We start from the raw sequence: 24,015 nt of genomic DNA on the forward strand, positions 1-24,015 counted from the left end.
TAAAAAAAAATCTAATTTGAGAAATCATGCAATTAAGAGAAATTAAAATTTCTATCCCTAAAAATGTTTTTTTTTTCTACTATTGTTTTTATGTTGCAATTTACTTAGCACTTTCAGCAGGGCTACTACGTAACTTTTTTTTTTATTGAAACGGGCAACGTAAAAATTTGTCACATTAGCCCATAGGGCAAAACATTAACTAACCAAAAAAAAATTACATCTCACAATTGATAATAACCTCAGATAATAACTAATTGATAATACTACGAAACTTGAAAGTCGAAGTTCGTGTCGTGCGGTCCCTCTGACACTTATACTATTTAACACGAAAGCGAGAGGGACGGTATGATACGAACTTCGAGCTTCGAGTTTCGTAGTAGTCCTGCTGTACTACTAAGTGCAAAATTTGAACTTCGTATCTTCCCGTCCCGCTGACGCTATTTAGTACGAGAGTGAAAGGGACGGAGCGACACGAAATTCGATTTTTAATTTCGTGGTAGCCTCGCAGGCATTTTATTTTGTATATCTATATTATAACAAATATTAACAGGAGGATATTAAAATACATTGAATTATCTAAAAAGCGATTTAACAATGCATCAAACTTATATTTATAATTAAATAGCACATTTCTAGCCCATTCGTCTACTCAAACCACAGGCTCAAATTTATACTTAAATGGCTCTGTGGCCTGCATCCAAAACAAATGCACTTTTTTACCTATGCCATGAAAGAAAGCATCAGCTTTGCTTGGGTTCTTAAATGGCTGCGGGAATATTATAATTTATAGCAAAGTTTTTAAAAAGTATTTATTTACAGACATCCTTTATTGTAAATTTACTTTTGAACGTGTTTTGACAGTGTCATTCTGAGTACATTTTATCGTTATTGCTAGGAGCAGGTGAGGTGAAATACGCTTGTCAATAATCAAACAAAGTAAAGATGAATGAATGAGTTATTACCGGGATTTTGATATTCTACAACAATGATCGGATGAATAATGTTTTGGTAAATATGCCGTAATTCGAAGGAAGCTGTTCATCATATCATTAGTGTTCACATTACAGTATCCATCCAACTTCAAGTGGTATCAGCTCGTTGTCGGAATTGCCTCTGTTAGCTGCAGACTACAAAATATGATATTAAGTTTAATGCTCGTTTAACTAACCCACGCAGTGTATTCATACTGTTTTATTTCGTTTCAAAAAATTTAGCAAATAGGTAATTTTGATAATATTCTCAACAGTCAGAACGACATTGAAAGAATGCAAGCATTATGTTAATAAATAAGATTATATATAATGACGAGTATCACAGGCCACAGCTCAGGCCCAGAAGTGTTTATTTGTGTGTATCTCATTTGGAAAATTATTAGCAACTATTTCTTACATAGGTACCTACATAAAATGCCCATCAGTAGCAAGTTAATTGATGTACATAACAAAATTGACCTATCTCTTGATTATAGCAAGAAAGATATTGTGGGATTGAAAATTAGTAAAATCATCTATGAAGAATGAACTCATTCATGAAATTTAAACAAATTTGTCAATTAATGAATTATTTAGTAGTACATTTTTTAAATTCAGATTTTGAAAAAAAAACGATTCCCTGTTACTCTGCATGTAGCATAGGTTAGAGCAGGTACAAGATAAGGATAAAAAAACTAAGAAACTTAAGTTACATCTGATTGCCTTGATCTTAGACAAAGATTTTACTTTATTTATGCACTAGAGCATAAATATTCATTTTATGTCACCTAAATCCAGAGTAAATACGAACTTTATGAGCATGAAAAGTGAAAAATCATTTTTTTAATAGCATTAGTAAGTAATTTAAGAAGATAAATTGTAACTAACCTAAAATAAAGTTCCTCAACTTTATGAAATATATTATATACCCAAGACCACATTAAGACATTGTTATCTTATGTCATATTATATTATCTGGTGAATTAGTAACATCTTTGAACAAACTTTAAAAGCCATAGAAATATTGCTTAACCCCTTGTATGCTTAAGACACGGATCCGTTTCAAATTTAAGGCTATCTTTTTTTATTATTAGTACAATTTGTTTTTATTAAAACAGATGAGACTAGAAATCAGTACCTTTTTTAGTTGCCGGATATGAGGGGATTAAATATTGAGAAAACAGAGGACACACTAGTTTAGTTAAATCTGGCCATAAAATCATGTTTGCATGTAATTTTTTTTTTTTTATACAGTATAGTCTTGCGTTTGGCCACAATCATGCCTGATGGAAAGCGAGGATGAGGCCTACGATGGAGCACGCTTGCCTAGTAAATGCTCATTCACCCTAAACTTGAATGCGGCCAAATTGTAGTGTTCAGGAAACACTACAATTTGAATGAATTTGGTCATGTTTACATACTGGTGCCATTCTACTTACCTTAGCTAATATCATGCCATTTCATCCATCTTATTTTATGCATAATTTAATAATAACTTGAAATGTTGGAATGAAAAGAGCAAGCATTTTGTTTTTAAAAAAGTATTATTTACTTTTCTATGTTCATGCTAAAATAGTGGAAAAGTATGTATATATATGGATATATACATATATTGATTATCATTATTGAAGCTAACTTGTACAAATTATCACATTCATCTGCTGTTAACTCATTCATTACTTGCTGTTTCTATTTGTTGTTTATGATCAATCTCTTGTGCAGTCTGATTGTAGTTGTGAGTTATTCACAGATTTTGAAATAATAATGAGGAGATCAATATGAAGGAGATGGTAGGAGGATGCTGTGTGTGCTCAGACGAGCGCGGTTGGCCTGACAACCCGCTAGTCTACTGTGATGGCAATGGGTGCACAGTCGCTGTTCATCAAGGTATGCAACTCTTTTATTTCCAGAAGTCAAATGACAGGTAATCAAACCCCATCTCATTTACTGCCAAGCTATCATGGAATTGGTAAATAAGTACTAAGTACATAATTATGCATGTAATAAATAAACCAATTGTCTTACATTATAATTAAAATTTAATTTATGTATAAAAAAAATTTCAACTTTAAATATTGGTTGTTTCTAACAATTGTCTTTGTTTGACCTTTATCTAGATTTTAATTCATAAATTTAAATCTGCATAATTAAACAAACATTTGTTTACTTACCCATCATTCGTACAGTCGAGTTTGTAAGCTTCTGAGCAGAAATTTGTTCAAAAATATCTGCACACACTTCTACAATGTTAACAACAGAGTTGTGTTCACATATTTTTGATCAAATAATTGCTCAGAAGTTTATGAACTCAATTGTACTTACATGCATAGCATCTGAATTATTTAACCAAATATTTAGGCTTATGTTGTTTCTAATCTATTCAGCTATGTTTTTCCAGCATGCTATGGCATTGTGACAGTACCTACTGGTCCATGGTACTGTAGAAAATGTGAGAGCCCTGAAACTAAAGGAAAAGTGGTAAGAAGTAATTAACATTTAACTAATAAGTACATACATCTCATCTTTGTACATATGCATATTTAATGTTTGTCTATTGTGTTTGTTTGCTTATTTTGTACAATAAAGATTTTTTACATACACACATACATACATATTTTATATTATTTCATTGTAATTTTAATATTTTGTGACAAATAAAAATCTCATTTACATATTTAACTTTGCATATTATTTCTTGTAAATAAGTAACATATCTATAAAACAACATTGTTTTATATTTTAGCGGTGTGAGCTTTGTCCCTCAAAGTCTGGTGCTCTCAAGCGAAGTGACACAGGAGGCTGGGCACACGTTGTCTGTGCACTTTACATACCTGAAGTGCGATTCGGGAACGTCACGTCTATGGAGCCCATAGTTTTAAGATTAATCCCACCAGAGAGATATAACAAGGTACCTTCATAACTCAAATATTTTTTTTCTCAGTTTGAATATTTGTCTACATGTATGTTCTGTAATTTTAAAGCGAATATTTATCAAATAAATGTTTTTTTATTTCTAAAATGTACTTTATCATATGTTTACTGTTTTAGAATTGCTACATTTGTCAAGAGTCTGGAAAGACGCACAGAGCTAATGCTGGTGCATGTATGCAGTGTAATAAGTCTGGTGTGTATTTTAAAAATGAATATTCACTCAAAACTTTTTTATTTATTTCATGTATAATAACAAAATGAATACTTTTTGTTTGTTCCATTAGGTTGCAAACAGCAGTTCCACGTGACTTGCGCTCAGAGCCTGGGGCTGCTCTGCGAAGAAGCCGGCAACTATTTGGACAACGTAAAATATTGTGGCTATTGTCAACATCATTACAGCAAACTAGTAAGTATTTAATGAGTTGAAAGTTCTCATTTAGGTATGTTCCAAAAACCATCCTTACCTGAGACGTTTGAAGAGTCATGTTGTAAAAGTCAACTGGTTTATTTGAAAAGATATCATTAGCTCCTTATTTGCCAGCCACATTCTTTCTTCGTGTAACCATCCTTACCCCTTATCTGAGACGTTAGAAACTCATTCTTAGAATAATGCACTTTCTTAGACACACTGTACATCACTAGACTGGTTAAATTTACAGCTATAGTTTTCTTATCATGATGTCACCATCATCGCAAGAGTACAAGTTTGTACAAATACAACGGGAAATCAGATTATAAACGAAAAACTAAAAAGCCTAACCAAACTCAACTAACCATACCTAAGCACATCATATCAATTTTAATAGTATTTTATCCTGTTTACGAGGCTTCTACACACCGGCAATGAATAAGTGAATAGTGTCGTATTAGCTTTAGTAAGTAGCGTATTTCTGGTCTGAATTCGTTGTCATAATTAGTTTCGATGAGGGATACGTTCGAATCCAACCGAAATGGTTGATTGTGCAGAAAAAGGGCGGGAACGTGAAGACCATCCCTCCGTACAAGCCAGTGTCGCATGACAGCCCGTCCAGTGACTCCAGCGGTGAGAAGGAGGGTGACGCGTCGCCCATGGCTAGTGGCAGCGGGACCCCCACACATGCCGCTAAAGCCAAAGGGGTATGTGTATATATGTATACATTTATAGGCCGAATATTTTACGATACGACTTGATTAAATATTTGGTGATCCAATAGTTGATTTAATGCGTTCCTAAAAAAACAACTTAATGGGCCCCCAATTATTTTCTTGTAAAAGATTTGTTTCGTTAAATAATACCTTAGCGTCTGGTGGAGTGAAAATGTGATGTTTGTTAGCTGGTACTTTTAATAAATATATAAAGTACAATGTGGCATGTTATCAGCCTATCAGGTTACGTTAGTTGACACGGGATGTATGAACGCACTTGGTTTGTTTTGCTAAGGCAAGCTTTTCGATGTAATCTTCTTTCTTTCGAGCACATTGGTTCTCACCATATAGTCGACAACGCCTTTTTGGTTTCGTCGTTAGTAAGAATACAATCAAATAAAATTCTTCCAAATTTTTAAAAAAGAGCGTTGTGTTTATTGCGATGATAATGATATTATTCTTTTTTTTTACCTTTCTAAATGGTTTACCTGAAATTTTTATACATCTTCAGAACATTTTATTGAATAAAATTGTTTAAAATTTTAGCCTGGTCGAAAATCATCACACTCGGGCGGAACAGTATCCGGGAAAAACACTCCAAATCCTTCAAAGACTCCAACAAGCACAACACAGCTCGTGGGTGAGTAGTTACTTTGCATTTAATTTAAGTTAACTAATACATACATTACCATGCTTCATATATTATTTTTACCCTGAAGCACAAACTTGGACGCCAGATACAAACACAAAGGTACTCACAAACTTTCGCAATAATATCAGAAGGTTTTTTGAATTCATTATTCATTAAATCAACATTATTTAACATCACTGATAATTGCATATGTGTGTGTGTATTACACTAACACACAGAGATCAAAAGGGACCGTGTCGTACGCTCGGCTCAGTCATAATGGATGCCTTCCACCGTAGCCGCGCAGGTCAGCTGAGATCGTTTTATTAGGCCATCCTAGCACAGGCAGCCAAGCGATTGTTTCTTCTCGTTTTAAGCTTCCTCACACAACTGGTTGTGAGCTACCCTTTAAACCTTTTTTTTTTTAATTAAACTGCTTTGTGGCACAGTACAGTATGGTATTAATTAAAAAGTAGATTTTACACGTTTTACTAAAATACTTGTACATTTCAAAGCAGAGGTAGGTCTGTTTGTACAGAGATGTGTGTATTTTGTAAATGTATTAAATCAGCGCGATTACTGCAGCCAGGCGAAAGGAATAATATTGAATTTGAATATGTATGTGCTGTGTGCAAGTAATTTGGATGCGCTAAGAGTAAAGTAGCTTTATACGGAGCTCTAGCTCTCACTATAACACTCAAGAAATATGTGTACCGAATTTCAAGTCTAGCTCCAGTTGTTTAGGCTATACTTTATATGTCAGTCAGTCAGACACTTTACTCTTTTTTAGGTAAGATATGAACTAAGTTCAAAATTAAAATCGTCAACACAATATGGAAAACATGCACTTAATAAAGAAAGAGCTTAAAATGCGTAATGGTAACCCGATAGTGAATGTAAGTAAAGTTCTTTCTTTTAGAAATAAACTTCTTTTTCATCACCCTTGCTCGTCAATGATGTTATTCCATGCCATGTCCATGCTAAAGGTTAATGGCCTTAGGTAATTATTTCCGAGGGAGTTATGGATTAACGTATAGTTTTTCTTCTCAAGGGAGTTATGACAGTTATGACTTTAGTTTTAAAAAGTAAGTAGGTACGTCATTTACTATATTTTAGTATATATTTTTTTTAATCCATTGTTCTTATGTTTGTCACGAATAAATGTTTTCTTTCTTTCTTTTATTTCAGACTAAAGAGGTTTCAAGTCACCCAAACTTTTATTTACATCTTTAAGACTTAGCTAGAACCTAATTTGACACCATACAAATTTTCCACGCATCATGAAACTTCGTAAATTTTATATTTTAAATTTGTATCAAATTGTTTTGCAATAATTTTAGTAACTATTTTTTTAGCATGTTGGGATAATTAGCTTAGCATTATCTATGGTAGACGACTCGAAAAAAGTGACGGGGGGCCTACTACGCAGTTTGAAAATAGAAGTTCGTATCGTTTTGCTGACGCAAATATTATTTAATACGAAAGTCAGAGGGACGGTATGATACCAACTTCGATTTTCGAATTTTGTTGTAGCCCCCTGTATTGGTGGGTAGCCATTATTTTATTCAATTGTTTTCTGAGTGTCTTTCTTTTGTCAAACTGTGAAGTGTTTAGACACAAAATAATTTCAGCTTTTGCATTTCTTCCTGGCAATGAAATGTGATGAAAATCATTGTGTATCACGGGCCGTAAGGGGATTACAAACTCGAGTCATTAAAAGCCCTCCGCCTCCGGCGTCGGGGTTCTAATAGACTCTTGTTAGTAATCCCCTTCTTACGCCACTTATTGCACAATGTACTATTTCTTGCTTTGTATGGCCAATACGTAACGACTCAACGAGATATTTTAGGTACGCATCGAGACATGATGACAGCATCATGACTAAGGCTGCGTTCCAATCAGAAATGTGCGAGGATCTGTTGCGAGCAATGCGTTTTTCATGAACTAATAGAAACGCTTCATTTACCTAGCCTCGCTCCGCTCAGTTGTTACCATCAGAGAGGTGCTGTGCGAGGATAGGCAAATGAAGCGTTTCTATTGGTTCATGAAAACACGTACCTCGCAACACATCCTCGTATCTCAGGTGGAAGTGGAGAAATAAACTGAACTTTAATGTTTTGTTTTGCTTTGCTTTGCGTTGCATCGCGATATTTAGTTATTCCTTATTATTTATTTATTATAATTAGTAATTATGTAACCACGATCACATTAAACTTATACTAAAGTCTGTTCACAGAGAGTTGATAAATATTATGATAATATTGACTATCGCTTAATTGTCGCAAACTGTATACTTTTCACCGCGTGCACCAAGTTTAATGCTAGACGCTAAGCTGTTGTTGATGCACACAATACATGCGGGCTTCGCGCTTGCTTAGTTAAAAAGTTTCGTAGCCTATACTGGCCTTTTACTGATCATAATAGTAAAAAACTTAATACAATTTTTTTGAAAATTCCCACGAGATTAGACATTAATAAACGGGGCTTATGTTATATTAAATTCAAAGGGACTCTGTCTCCATAACCATAACAATTAGAGACTGGAACTTTGGTATGCAAGAAAACAGAACAGGATTTTTCGCAGTTACTGTGGGATAAGGCATAAAAAGGATTATATTTATCTTACTAACTGCAGCTATTACAGCGACTTGATAATTGGAAGATATCATCCTTTAGGACGATAAAGGTGCAGTATTTTTGATATTTCTCTCGGGATAGAAAAAAGGACTTGACAACATGTGCGAACGAAATCGCGGGCGCAAGCTGATTTAATAATAAAGTAAAAATGTGTTATGTAGGAGCAGATAAGAAAAAACCCTCTCCGTCGCGACGCGGGTCGTCAGCGGGCGAAGCAGGAGGCGCGGGAGTCGGGGGGAGCAAGGCCAGCACACCGGCGCCTTCGCCGCAGCACGCACCCGACTCACAGCCACCGCCTGCCAAACGTGAGACCGACAGACAGGACTTATGAATGATAATGCGGAGCCACTCGAGCGTCTTAGAAACAGCGCGGTAGGAAGGATAAGAAAACAGCAGAAGCAGAAAATTACCATATGAAATATGATTCTTGGTACCTAAGAGAGAGAGAATTGTACATGTAGGTATGCAAGAAAAACGATCATAACGGGTCAGATTGGCATTGGCAACCTGTATATTTATTTCATTTTCGGTTCCTCCATCATAGCTTCTATAAAATCCAGTAAATGTTGCCTTGACGCTCGAGTGACTTAAAACCTTATTCGCCTACCCTGCTAATCCAAAAGTTCTGCTGTAACACATGATAAATACTAAAGTTCACTCTAAAAGGACTTAAAGCAAGCCGCACAGTAGCTGTAATTTAACTAATTAATTTAATACTGTTTATTATTTCATCACACTTGCACGTAAAAAAATGGGTGACACTCTTTACCGACCCGGATAATACCGACCCTGTTTTTCGCTGCCTTTAGAAACTCATGTCTGTTTCTATGGGCGTGTACCTACACGAAAAACAGGGCCGGTATTACCCGAGCCGGTAAAGAGTGTCACCCAACAAAATCATCCGTACTCATATTAGAAATGCGAAAGTAATTCTGTCTGTCTGTTTGTACCTCTTCGTACTTAGACCGCTTAACTGATTCAACTGAAGTTTTGGATCGAGGTAGTTCGTAACTCTAGGAAAGACATATGATAGTTTTTATAAATTTCAGAGTACCTGCGGGCTAGATAACGATAAAAAAATTCTTAACATAAAAGTCAATGGCAAGTGGCAACAGCTAGTAACAAAATTTAATGTATGGTTTACGGGTGGTATGGCGATTACGAATCTTGATTCAGGAAGTCCTCAGTATTCAATCAACGTCAGGCTTCTCATAAATTCTGATTACGTAATTCCTTACTGCTCCTAAGACATATTTTAATAAGCTTTTATTTAGTTTCACCTGTTGTCTGTAATCAAATCATAGAAGTCACATTTCACCCACCCAGTAGTCAAATTGACGTTAAATACGGCATACTTAAGTAAATCCGGCGACAATAAAATAATCTGGTAATGAATTTTTTGTGGTCCGGCCAGGATAGTCTTCGCAAAAGAGGAGAGAAAAGAGGTCCCTCTTCAACGGTTAATGGCATCAACTAGAAACTTGGTATGGATATGTAGTTGGGATGAAAATGCAAGTACATTTAACAAAAATTACAGAAAGCAATATATATAAAAAATGAAATCGTTTGTATTCATTATATTAAAAATTGCTATGTATCATAAAATTAATTGTTAACAAATACCTTTTACGTCTAATAGCTATCGTCCTTATTTCTCCTGATGGTGTAGTGCACATGAGACCGAAAAAGGCTTTGCATAGCCATAATTTCTATGTATTATTATTTATCTATAATATACTTTTTTGTGCTTTAGCACCGGGGGGATCAACTCCGAAGGCGACACTGCCTGCTACGTCTCCCAGTTCGAAGTCCATGGACGCAGGCGGCGTCATCAGCACCGTCGCTTCCGCTGCTGCCGTCTCTTTGCCAGCCATTACTGCAACTCCTACGAGGTATCATCATATATCACGAAACAGCATTACATTACCGTGCAGGCTATTTCAATTTATTAAGTGAGACTATTTGCGAAAAAAAATTAGCGTGTAAAATATACCTACTCTGTGTCGAGGTTGAGCCTTACCCCGAATCATAATTACGTGATTCCATTGTTATATAAGAAAAAACAACTCGTATCTTGTTTACTAATTATAGTTAACACTTAACAGCACATCAGTGAGCACAACAATCGTGCAAGCACCGACAGCTAAGCCGCTTTATCAAGAGTCTGTAATCACCAACACGGAAGCCATAGACACCAAACAAACGAAGAAACGTAAGGCTGTGGCTGCCGCCAACAATCCTCCTACGCCAGTCGACTACGCAGCTACTCCGCCTCCAGGGGTAATTCATATCATTAATATATTTATATCTATGAGGAAGTACAAAGTTTGGAACTTTGTACTTCCTCAAAATGCTTCTGTTTTTTAAGTTATTTAAACAATAACATAACATAATCGACGGGTCTCTTACTCAATGTCTTATAGTTTTGTTCTTATAGTTTTAAGAAATTCAAATAACTGTTTTAGATACACATCCTGAAGGTTGATATTCATGACATGTATAAATGTAAAGCGTGAGTATTAAATCGCACCCTTAGATTTGAATAAAAGTCAAATTGATAAAGAATTGCCATTTTTTTCACAAACATTACAGGTGCTTTATAAACTTAAACATTATGTAACTGTCAATTTTTATATGGATAATTTTATTAATACCTACATATTTCAAATATAGTATCCGTAAAGTACACGGTACCTAAAGGGTGTAAGACATTCCAACAAAGTGCCGAATGCAACTAGTTTTGCGATGTCATCTAGTTTTTCTTACTATTCGGTGCTTGACTATTTGAACAACTCCGGTTATTCAACGACTCGATTTTCGTTTCAGCTAACAGACGTCAACTCGCAAAGTTGTAGTAGCATGTGGGAAAACAGCCATTTATCCAGCGACGTGCAAATGGATAACGTGGAAAAATTAATGAAGAAGGTATGTTTATTGCTCCTACGTCTATTAATTTTAGTTGTTTGTATTTATTGTTACTATTTTGGCATATATTTTGGCAGGGTAGGTTCGCGTTAATCATACTTTGTTACTAACGCCAGTTGAAGGTACACAGTTAGAATGAATTAGTACCCGTCACAACACGCGTAGGTCATGTCTTGTGTACAAAATAGTATTTATGTAGTGTTATTAATCACTACAAGGCCATCAGCTCTCCAGTCGAGCTAGTAGGATGATAAGTACCTCCTAAATTCCTGGCCAGATTGGGTGAGTCAGTTTGTATTATTAATTTATTGGCATTTGAAAAAATTAACGAATCTTCTCATAGAGAGCGACGCTGAATATTACATATTTGAATATTTTATTCGTTAAATGGGCGAGTGTTCATACGTTCCGGATTGTTTTTAAATAATAATACTCGTAATATACCATTCATTTCAGGAAACACGGCCTATACAATAAATGCATTTTTTTATATGACATTTAAAAATACTAACTTTAATATTTCGCGTTACATAATTGACCCGTGTGGTGTTGGGTTAGAATTACACCTCTCCATTTCTTCCGTGGATGACGTAAGAGGCGACTGAGGATATAGGTTAAGGTACAGGCTAGCAACCTGTCACTATTGTACCGTTTTTGTCAAGCTTAAAGTCTAAAATTACTAAAAGTGGCTCCGAAGCGGTAAAGTTTGGTGTCTGCCATTTGGGAATACAGGCGTGATGTTTGTGTGTGTGTGTGTGTGTGTGTGTGTGTGTGTGTGTGTGTGTGTGTGTGTGTGTGTGTGTGTGTGTGTGTGTGTGTGTGTGTGTGTGTGTGTGTGTGTGTGTGTGTGTGTGTGTGTGTGCGTGCGTGCGTGCGTGCGTGTATTTAATTGACCGTGTTTATAAATGAAAATGTACGAATTTTAATTAGGACCGAAATTATCTAACCAAGATATCCTGTAGTTCTGCTTTTCTGGGAATTGTAGCGTTACATTAATATATCTTTTCCGTTCAGCTGCATAAACGACTGCATTGGTTGAATGTGGGGGTCCCTTCGACACCCATAATTTTATTGTTTCGATTTTCGATGGTCAGAACTTGGTACCTATATTATTTTTGGTCATTATCAATAGTCATAGTCGTTGTTAGGTATAACGCGAAATAAATATAATGATTAAGTAGAATTACATGCCAAACAAGACAAAAGTCATAAAATTGATCAGCATAATATCCAAACGCATACCGTTTATTTTCATAAATATTGTAGGTGATATTTTTATATTTACTACTAGCTTTTGCCCGCGACTTCGTCCGCGTGGAATAGTAAGTTTGGGAAGTATTTAATTTATTTAGGATAAGTACGTATTCTGCCAATAATAGTACATAGTAACTTCTACGGTTAACCGAAAATAACCTATTTTAATTTAATACATTGCTATAAATATAAACTATTTTTTTTTGTTCTTCCATCCACCCGATGTTCTTTGGTAAAACATAAATATTTTGCGAATGGCCACAATTTAGCAATACGACGTTGTATTCTACCCTGCCAACACAAAAGGACTAATTCTTCAAAGTGAACTCTTGACACCTTACGTCCTTTATAGTAAGTTAGGAGGGTAGGATTATAATTAAGACGGCATTTTTACTAAGCATAGCTACACATATTTCTGATAAATATACTTATATGTAGTAATTTGTTTGGAATTCCTTAAGAACTTTCATCCCCATATTTTCAAGTTGAAATTTGAAAATCTAGAACTCTGTTAAGTAGCTAATTTAAAGTTCAACAGTCGGGACCCATTACTAAGAGTTTTTGAGCGTCACGATTTAAATGGGTCCCGACTGTTGAACTTTAAATTAGCTACTTAACAGAGTTCTAGACCACTAGGCTTATTTTGTTCCTTTTAGTTTTGGCAGTCGGGTTTTTTGGTTTTTTAAATTTAATGTTTTATTTTACACTTTTTTGATATTTACGTGAAAACGCAAAATAAAAGTATTATAACCCGTATATTTTTAGAATGGGCTAATTATTAGCTTTCATTTGATACCCATATTGTTACAATACAAAATATTTTTTTTCATTCCTCCGCCATATTTTTTTTCGCAGACGCCAAATTGAAATATTATGTACCCTTTGTCACTCCGACAGTTATGACAAATCCAATGATACCTCATATGTCAAAATCTGTCTAGCCGTTTAGGCTGCAGCGAGGACCAAAGCAATGGACATTTAAACTTTTTGCAGTCACGGACCACTTTCATGATTCAAACAATTTCATGGACCCTCATGTTTTTTTTTTTAAATTTCCTAATAAATATGTTTACAGACTGACATACTGCGGACCCCTGATACACATGCTACGGAGCCCTAAGGGGTCCGTGGACCCCACTTTAAGAAACCCTGATATAGACCCTTGAATGTGTCATGTCAACAAAAACATAGTTAAGACATACTTATTATGTTATACCATAATTATAGCGTAAATTAGCGCTAATGTATATGATGTTTATGTTTTTTATGTAATTGCCCCAGAAACAATGTATTTGTTTTGTTAGATATCTACCCGCATAGTGGAAAAAAATGAGTAAGTATATGATTTTTAGTGTATGGCAATAACACGATGTACTGCTTGGCAAACTTATTATACTCAATAGTAGTGTAACAGGTCTAGAAAATAGAACAATTAAATTAAATATATTGACCCGGATAACTCACGTCTTAAATCGAGTTTAGCTCGACATGTTTCGGGCTAATCTGGAGCAACGCGACTCAGCGGCTGCTGCAACACGCGCACGAGTTATCCGGGTCAATATATTTAATATGAGTGAGTCTCACGATAGTTTCATGTTCAAAACAATTAAATTCGTAATTGGCACACAAAAATTCCATACAAAGTAGGTACTTAAAAGTTATCACGTTTGGGGACGGATTGTCAATATTGTTACGTTTGGTATATTCAAAAATAAAAAGTAAATGTTGCGGCAGTACTGATCATAGACGAAAAAAAGACTTCTTCTATAGCCGACTGTGGCCCGACAACTTAGATTGTGGCCCGAAAAACATCACAACAGCAGGTTTTTTTTGTGTGTGTGACACATATATGACTGTACAAGACGAGTGTTTTCTGGGACACTAGCAGTTTGTGTTAAAGCCTAAAGCGGCACCGAGTTACAGAGACATAACTCAGGTAGTCAGGTAAATCCAGGAAGGTCAGCTCAAAACAGTAACAACTATAGATAATTGCTCTGCACGATTTCCTAGTAATTGAAGGATTAAACAGAGGTATAATATATTAAGGTCGTTTGTCACGGTCAGCTAGGCACTACAGTGCCAGTAGATGACGTTAGAGTGCAAATTCCACGTATTTTATTTTTTTTAGGAATGAAATCGTGGATACTTTTATAAAATAATGTACATACCGCCAATAGCGTGAAATTTGTGATATATCGTACCAAGTTTCAGATGTATTTTAATTGAGAAAATACTTTCACTTGATCGCTGCAGTTTCGACTGCGATATTTTCGCACACATGCTTGTAATTTGTTGTAAACAGAAGTCTTTGTTAATTTCGCTCTCATGATCAAAGAGCAGATTGGCCTAGTTGCATAAGGCTAGAGTTTACCCTACCCTCAGCTTAGGAAGTTCGGGTTCAAACCCGTTGTAAGATTTAATTTTTTATTGTTTTTTATTATTGTTCTCAGTTAATGATGTTAATATTTTTTGAAATGTGTAGCTAAAAATTTATAAGACCTAATTTAGGCACAAACATTTTTTTTTAAAAATTTTGGTAAATCCGAATATGCACAGCACAACTACAGTAAGTACTATGAGACTTATAATTCCTCACATCCACTCAAGGGTTGCTTGGTAGAGATCCCTTCGAGGGATAAGTTCGCCTTTACAAAGTCAAGGAAACCGAATCACGTACCAGAGTGGAACCCAAGTGGAACCTTTTCATATTCAATTGCGCTGTGATTTCTTTGGCAAGTGTATGGGATGTCAACATGACATTAGTAGCACATAGGTTCCACCCTGGTACGTGACTCAGTTTCCTTGCCCGTAACTCAACGATTGTTTATTTATTTTTTATTTACAATACACTTTACATACTATGAGAAAATTAGTCATAATCATTATCCCTATACATACCTACATACACAGGCCTCCTCTCACAATGAGGGCTTGGGCGTTATTTTCAACGCAGGCCCAGTGTGAATTGAAATATAGCACACACCATTAATTATATAGCAGGTGTGTGTACGTTTCTTCACGATATTTTCCTTCAACGAAAAACACGTGAAAATATGAAATTAGACTTGTTTATTTTTATTTCAAATTTAATTGGTTGGGTAGTAATCGAAGGCTCTATTGAACAACAAATAAAAAAGTCCATCACTAAGTCAGTTTTTATTTTTATTTATTTACATCAGTCAATTAAATTAGCCCACATACAACCACTGCTGAGTGCCTCTTGCATTTTCACGCCACTTTTCCAGTCTTGTGCCAGTCTCGTACACAGCTCACCAGCCAACAATGTATGTTATGACAGTGTTTTTCACTCTGTAATTAAATATTTTATTATGAAAATAAAACATATTTTGAAGAAGCATATTTTGTCAAATGAACTTTTCTCTGAACTCCAAAATTACCGAGATATGAGGCTCAAAAGTTAGTCCGCTACCAAGGGGCTGGGGACTTGGAAAAAAAAAATCAGTAAAAAAATCTGTCCTAAACACCTACGGTCATGGAAACTGAGACTTTAGGCCTCCCCCATATTTTCCCGTGTTGCCAATACTCGCCACGTTTGATAAGCGGGTTGGCGAGCGTAGTAAGTATATGATGTGGGGTTGCTTGGAAAACGCTGCTACCCATCTTCTGATATTATCCCTCAGCCGATTCCTACGGTACCCACGGGGGTGGTGGAAGTTGTATGTTGTACTCAGCCTCTACTGTACTTACTTTTTAATTTCCTTATAATGCGTCTTTTTCGAGACCAGAGTATTGATGCTTTATGTATTTTTTTCGCAAAGTTCGTGGCTTCATAGTTTCCAATGTGAATTATAATTCAGTTCAATACTTGAAAATATAACTGCATTCACATTATAGATTATAGATAATGATAAGCCGGCCAATTTCGAGGACAAATTACGATAATTTAATTTAGGAAAAAATTACTCCATTAGTTTAAAATATCATGACAACCTATGACAACAAACGAACAAAAAATTATGACTTGACGAATTTGACATTTGACTTGATATATTTTAAATTTTTATTTTATGGAAAAAGCCACAAGCCATGCAGCCTTTATCTGATTTTATCACTACTAATTTATAATCCGTTAATGCAATTTTCCGTACTTATTTGTTACTACGTTAATGTTATGTGATTTTCTTCCTAATTTCTGTCGGAAACCCAAAGAATTGGCAATACATTTGTTCGTTGCACTTCAGTCTTTTGACTGACGGACTTTGTACCTATGGCCAGCAAAAATATTTAAAAAAAAGTTAAACGAGCTTCAAAATGGTAATTATGTGATTCTGATCAGACAAATCAAACGAAATCTGGCAACGTCGCTTAGCATCGAATTGTCAGCGAGTTGACAACGTAGCTGAAACACACACTACTAACCGAGCCGTTGGCGTACGATACTGTCGCCGTCCACTCACACATTGACAAAAAATAACTAAAATAATCATCTAGATTAAGCTATTAATCAAAAGCTTTCTTTAGGTAAATAAAAAATGCCTCAAATAAAGAACAAAATAAAAGTCAAACGATGTGATTTTAATTTCAAATTATTCTTTCAAGCGCACATGATTGTGTTAATACATTAGTATGGAAATCGTTCCACCTTAAGGGGCTGTTTCACCGTCCATTGATTAGTGTTAACTGACGGTTAAATGTGATGCCGTCTTTATTTGTTTTGTTCGAATAGACGGAGACGGCATCACATTTAACCGTCAGTTAACACTAATAAATATGCCAAAAAAATCTTAGCAAAATTTAATATGAAAAGGTTCCATCCTGGTACGTGATTCAGTTTCCTTGACTGTACATCCGATATATAGACGCAACGTCCTCCGAAACATAATAAAGAACATTATTTTTACCGAAGGACCTGTTGAGAGTGTGGTCTCTTGGGTATTAGGGCGCGCGCGAGTACTTAGAATGTTCAGTCATATGAATTCGTGCTACAGAGCGCTACTACTTGTATAAGGTGCAAATCGTGTTTAAAAAAAAGTAACTTTCTACAGCGCTATACACGCGTGCTAAACGGTAGCGCTTAATTAAGTCGCCAGGGCGGTTTTTGCAGCGATGTAAACGTAACCCACAGTGAAAAATTTAAGTCACCAAGTGCTGCTTATATTCGCCAAGTCATCATATAATAAAGAAAAACTTTTGCTTGTCTCCTAGGCGAAGACTGAAGTTCAGGAGAACGTGCCCATAGCACACTTTTCGAGCGTGAGCGCCGCGCCGCCGCCGCCGCCGCCGCCTCCACCGCCCGCGCACAGCCCAGCGTCGCACCCTAGCCCCAGGTAAATCTTCTTTTCAAGATAATGGATACTAACGGTCTGCCTTCAATCAAAAACTGCAATAGTTTCTAGACTCAAAAATATTTCATTGTGTAGATGGCCTGGTGTATCATTTTATATTTTATTTGAATAGTTAATCGATTTATCATCATCTCGGTCTAACATACCTCCCGCTGCAGGGCACAGGCCTCTCAAAATCGATTACACGTGTATAAATATTTGAACTATGACGATGATGTGTAGATTCAAAGACAATTTCAAATATCTAGATAATAATCAACATAAAAACTTGCCAAGTTAACACGACAGCTAGTCAAGCCAAGTTCGGTAAAAAATTTGTAACACTGCATCGATTTTTGTATTTTGACCCCAATTCCAGGCATCTACCTAGTCCAATGCCAGGTCCCAGCGGGATGAACCCAGGGGGTTCCAACATCAGGTCGCCATCTCAACCGCAGGTTAGTACATTCATTTACGGTAATACAAGGTTACGACACCGTCGACAGTGATCGGCTTCATAAGCTATAAACCCCTAAAGTACTTTACTTTACTCCAAATATACTGAGTTAGTATGGTAACCCAGTAAATCGTTTTAAGTATGAAATATGTCATCCTTAATTAGTAGCATGTGCAATAAAGTAGCATTCCGTACATGGTTCTTAAGCAAGGTTTTGGTGCCATATTTTATGCTCGCCCTCCTAAAACCAAATAAGTGGGCAGATATTTTATTGCACGTATAGAAATCTTATCTTAGGCGAGAAAAATCTGTTTGGTGAACCTTTTTAAGAAAAGCGGAATTGTTTTGATGTAACTAGTTGCATTATTTTTAACATCCTATGTGTATCATCGTTCCACATGCCATAAGCTTTGCTTTCTATTTATGTTTGTGCAGCTTTGCAACATTATGTTAACATTATACATATTATTTACCACGGAAAGAAAAGCATGTATTTAAAGCATTATGCTTCAAACGTGTCGAAAAATTCAGACTTTAAATAAATAATAAAAAAAGAATCACTTCCAATTTTTTTTAAGGTGTAATTACTGTACCTACCTGGCCATAAAGATTGCACATCGGTCTTTGGAAAGAGACTCGCCTAATTTCGGCTTCGTAGTCTTAGAGCGTTGTCACACACTACTTATGTGACGTTTGTCAGTCGTTGTACATACAGGTAGAGTACGGACGCATTTAGATGAAAATATATATTAAAGAGTTGTTGAAACTCCCCAAAAATTTAAATTGTACGATGGCATCTTTAGGAAAAAGGGAACTATCCTTTTGTAGTACTTAGTTGCAACAGCTCTCTATAGATATCCGAAATTTACATGTCATTATTTTGACGTAAACTAATTATAGGCTGACCAGGAATATAAAAAATCCTGACGCGAGGCGAGGGCAGCACTTCTACGTTTTATATTGCAACATTCTTTACACTTTCTATAGGTACCTAGCAGTCATATTGATAACGGTGACGGTGATGTTATTTAAAGGAATATTTCTAATCCTAACTTTTTCTATGACAAATACTTTTATACACTATGAATTATTTTCCTTCCATGGTTATGGATAATCTTCGGCATTTTAACGCATAAAAACACAAAATAACTCTTTAAAATGTCACGCGCAAACAACGTTAAACTTTGACAGCAATAGACAGATGACATTTGAATTTAATGATACCAGTGCATGAAATTAGTTCTATTGGTTTTCCGCAATATGGCGAGGTTTTTTATAATTCTGGTCAGCCTTTAAGTCCATAAAGTTGCAGTATTTCTATATATTAATAATTTCGTACCGGTCTACGGTAGACTCGAACGAAATGCACATCAAATTGAAGAGCGTAAAAAATTAGCCAGTCCGAGTCGATAACTTGTAGGCGGAAAATTAGGATTATCGAGTATTTTCAATATAAACTTGAATAAATTACTAAGTATATAATGGCGTTGCGAAGTAAACATGTCAAAGTCATCACATCAAAGTGGCGTTAGTGTCACGTCATCACGTGTCACAGGTGTCACAGGTTTGCATTTGGTTCTCCATTGTGACCTCTTAAGGGCCCCACACACGGTACGATTCGTCGATTTTCATCAGATCGATCGTACAGACGAATCGTACCGTATACGGGTTGTTTATGAGACAGAGACATCATAGTCATGGGCAAATAAGATTTAGGAGAAATATCTACGTGAAATACCGATACGTAGGTTAGCTGTGAAAGTACGTTTCTGATAATATTAAGGCTGCGAACATACGTCAGATTTTTCGATAAGTACGACAGTCGTTACACTGGCAATTTTTTTTTTTCATAATATTATTATGAGTCCACATTTTACCCGAGCGAAGCCGGGTTTTCATCTAGTATTTGATATAAAACGACACTTAATAAATACCATGATTGATGGACGGTCGCCAGTGTTTTTCCGGAGACCGAGGTGCAATCTTTTTCGCCGGGTACTGTAATTGTTTTAGTCGCAAAATAAGTTTAAAGTAGTTTAAGTATTTCGCCCCGCATTAGTGCTAATAGTCGCGTGGCATCTTTGGTTTCGGACTTTAACTAGTTCCAAGCAGTGTACAGTCAAGTGCAAAAATAAGTATCTATTTGAACCACTCAAAAATATGTTACTACGGCCTTATTGCGTCTGAATAAGAGCCTTTGGTACTTATTTTTGAAACTTTGAGTAAGTTCATATTTTTACACATGACTGTACTTTAAACCAGAGCCATTAATTACAAATTGAAATAGTAAAAAATAAAACATTACAAACCTCTGTTTATAAAAGTCAGGTCCCTCTCAGACTTTTAAACAAAATGGTCCAAGGAAGTCAAAATTAACTTATATTGCAGTATCGATTGAAATTCAGAAATCTTTGGACACCTGCCGGCAGTTAATATAAAGGAGTTCGGTACAGATAAAACTTCATGCCCGCTTTTTACAGCAAAGCTATGACAACTACAAAGGAACGTCATCCTCATTACGCAACTTGAACTCGATTTTAATTATCTATAGCAAAACTATAATCCCGAAGTCAAAGTTTTCAATATTATGTTAAGATCGTAAATGGGAAATAAATTTGAACACTGTATAATTTTTTTAAACACTATTTTCATCATTAACCCCGGATTGCTACCACCATCTTGCTCGCTAATCCTGCCGTGAAGCAGCAGTGCTTGCACTGCTGTGTTTCGGCGTGGAGAGTAAGACAGCCGATGTAATTACCGGCACTTGAGGTATCCCATCTTAGGCCTCTAGGTTGGCAACGCATCTGCAATACCCCTGGTGTTGCAGATGTTTATGGGCGGTGGTGATATCTTACCATCAGGAGACCCACTTGCTCGTTTGCCATCCAGTCGAATAAAAAAAAAATGAAAATTAAATAAATACTTAAAGAATTTCTTAAAACACTTGGATCATAACAATATTTCTAGATGCAATGCGTAATTAATTTGTGTTCAGCAACACAACACAACGTGCGCGAATGATTCGGCTAATTCATTGCCGTTCGGCACTCAAATGTTAGGGCGGCGGGTTTAGGTGTTATTATAAAATTTTCGGATGCTTTCTAACCGCGTGGGTTGTGTAGGGCGGGAAAAACGAGCGCGACGGGCCGGCGTCGCTGCTCGTGTCGGTGCCGTTGCCCTGCACCAGCCGCGGACTCACTCTCACCGCCCACGCACAGGTTAAATGCCAACTATCCCGAGGGTCTACGCACAACCTTTATTTTATTTTGGCGTTTTTTGTGACACATAAATCTATTTAATAGGTCCTCTCATACAATCGCTATCGCAATTCCGTCTGATTTTTAAATATTTTTGTTTCTTTCTCCATTCCTGAGAAACATATCAAAATTTAAACTAGATTAAAAAATACATAAATTTAATCCAAGCAAGACGTTGATAAACTGACATGGTTTGTATAAATGCCGTTTAACCATGAGCTGTCTGTGTACCGGGTTGCATACTTTAGTCCAGTTGTTTACCATAACAAAGGTGAGAATGTAGGGTTCGCAACACTGAACTACCTGAATTTCTTGTTACAATGTATGAACCAATGTAAATATTTAATCGTTGATACTGATACTTAATCGAAATGGAACCTGTTTTTTTTTAATAAATGTGTCTAACAATTTTTGACCAGGATGTTGTCGTAATGTGTGTTCTACCTGTGTCGTACCTGTGACCCTTCCACAGTAAAATAACGGTTGTGTGTTTCCCGAGGCGCCAGGTCTCTCAGGATAACATGGCTTTGTGTTAAATAATTGTGACGAAACAAAAAGCAATCTATCAGCTTGGGGTTTGCTAGATAATTTTTACAAACGTGTTTTTTCTGAGTAGCGAATTTTCACGTCGCGGTTTTTAACGATCGCCAAATTTATTTGTTCGTCTTTTTCATGTAACGATTTTTCATAAAGCGTTTTATAATATTGGCGTTTATTTTTTTTCGCTTATTTAACCAGTAGATTATTATTCGCAACTATTATCGTTATCAGTATAACATAGTGTGATTTGATAGATATTTTACTCGAAATCTTTGTTCGAACAAATCGTTACCCCTTAGTGACCACATTGTTGAACATTAATAGGTAGGTTAGGTTCGTTAGGTATCTTCAGATGCCTGAAGGGCAGACCGCCCAGAAATAGGAGCCCCGCTAAACTAAGGGGTCGACATAAGGCGTGGGTTGCTTAATTCTGCTGAATAATCTACTGGTAATAAAATAAGGGAAAAAATTAAACACGAACATTATATATAAAACGCTTCATGAAAAATCGTTACATGATAAAAGACGAATAAATAAATTTGCGATCTTGAAAAACCGCGATGTGAAAATCGCTACTCAAAAAAAATGCGTTTGTGAAAATTATCTAACAAATCCAGTTTGGCCGATATTAGTGGATTACGGCACAAGCGAAACTTTCCTTTCTATTAACCTTCTTATTCATGTTCATAGGCGGATATTAAAAAAAGCCTTATGTTTCTCCGAAAACAAATAAAAAAATACATACTTACTTGTGTACAGTCAAGTGCAAGTACTTATCTATAGTAGAACTACTCTAAAATATGTTACTACGGCCTTATTGCGTCGGAATAAGAGTCTGTGGTGCTTATTATTGAAACTTTAAATAAGTTCATATTTTAACACTTGACTGTACTTTATGAAGTCAAATGTTTTATGAATAAGGATGTTATTATTTATCTATGGTAAATATTGTCAGATATAAACAAGCATAAGTCATGATATTGTAAGAAATCATTTGAACGCTTTAATTTATTTAACTATTTAGCTCTACTAACAGCTTTGTTGGCCCGGCCCTGAAGGTCCAGGTTATGCATGTCACTTCATTGAGATTATTTCTCAAAGCTTAGCCTGTGTGACTCATGGACAGATTCTACTATTGCGTGTCAGACAGTTTCGCAATATCGCAACAGACAAGACGCTCGAAATAACCGAACACCCTGTAACAATAAATAATGCCATATTCATATTCATAGAAGATTTAGTTTAGAGCACTTCTCTGTTGTGATGGATCTGATAATACCCCATACATTTACATATTTTAACTGCATGTCGTTTCCCTAATCGCGTCTAAGTTGTAATTGAATATTCTTTAAGGTATAATATAATCATAGTAAGTTGCTTTCGAAAAAAGAGAGGCGGGTTTAGAGAGGCCTTTGAAATACCAGATAGACTGTAAGAAATTGTTTTGTAGTTTATAACTAGAAGTTAAATAAACAATAGTTGACAACGATTACAACGAATTACTAAATCAGTCATACAATTTAACATAAGAACATCTTTACTAGTATATGTGTCTGCTTTAGGTAGAGGACATTTTGTAAGCCCTATCTCCCCGTATACTTTTCGCATAAAACATTATTACTAATAATGCTAAGCTTTCTGATTGTTAACAACCAAACTTCATTATTAAAATAGTACCGGTCAATACAGGGTTCGGAATGAATTAATTAGTTATGTGCGCTAAATCTTAAATTTTAAGTTTTTTTTTCGTCTATTATTCGTTAACTTGTAAAGCCTACATAGCTCTCTGTGATAGTTATCCTCTTTTATTCGTTATGTTTATGTAGGTAATTTTTCCGTAAATCTTACTAATGTTATGAATGCCAAAAGTTTGTAAGCTTTTTGTTAGTTTGTTACTTCGTCACGTCTAAACTGGTGAACCGATTTATAGGTTAAGAAAACTAAATTCAAATGTATGGAAAATTTGGCAAAATTAATGGAGAACTTTTATCTTTCAGGA

General features: G+C 35.7%; 1 protein-coding gene across 2 annotated transcripts in view; it reads left to right on the forward strand.

Moving 5' to 3' along the window:
• The first annotated feature begins 697 nt into the window (after positions 1-697).
• Positions 698-24,015, forward strand: part of Alh (coiled coil domain containing protein Alhambra) — a 51,472-nt gene continuing 28,154 nt past the window's right edge. The window contains exons 1-15 of one of the 2 annotated variants that reach the window (XM_074095047.1): positions 698-901; positions 2,722-2,858; positions 3,370-3,449; positions 3,715-3,879; positions 4,020-4,095; positions 4,187-4,308; positions 4,869-5,018; positions 5,574-5,667; positions 8,457-8,600; positions 10,049-10,187; positions 10,401-10,575; positions 11,122-11,220; positions 17,641-17,762; positions 18,139-18,217; positions 21,342-21,437. In XM_074095047.1, the coding sequence (XP_073951148.1) occupies positions 2,750-2,858; positions 3,370-3,449; positions 3,715-3,879; positions 4,020-4,095; positions 4,187-4,308; positions 4,869-5,018; positions 5,574-5,667; positions 8,457-8,600; positions 10,049-10,187; positions 10,401-10,575; positions 11,122-11,220; positions 17,641-17,762; positions 18,139-18,217; positions 21,342-21,437 (1,650 nt within the window). In that variant the 5' untranslated portion in view covers positions 698-901; positions 2,722-2,749. The remainder of the gene's footprint in view (positions 902-2,721; positions 2,859-3,369; positions 3,450-3,714; positions 3,880-4,019; positions 4,096-4,186; positions 4,309-4,868; positions 5,019-5,573; positions 5,668-8,456; positions 8,601-10,048; positions 10,188-10,400; positions 10,576-11,121; positions 11,221-17,640; positions 17,763-18,138; positions 18,218-21,341; positions 21,438-24,015) is intronic. The other variant, XM_074095037.1, reaches the window with a different exon arrangement.

The sequence above is a fragment of the Choristoneura fumiferana genome, chromosome Z (genome assembly GCF_025370935.1).
Source record: "Choristoneura fumiferana chromosome Z, NRCan_CFum_1, whole genome shotgun sequence".
NCBI classification, from domain to species: Eukaryota; Metazoa; Arthropoda; class Insecta; order Lepidoptera; family Tortricidae; genus Choristoneura; species Choristoneura fumiferana.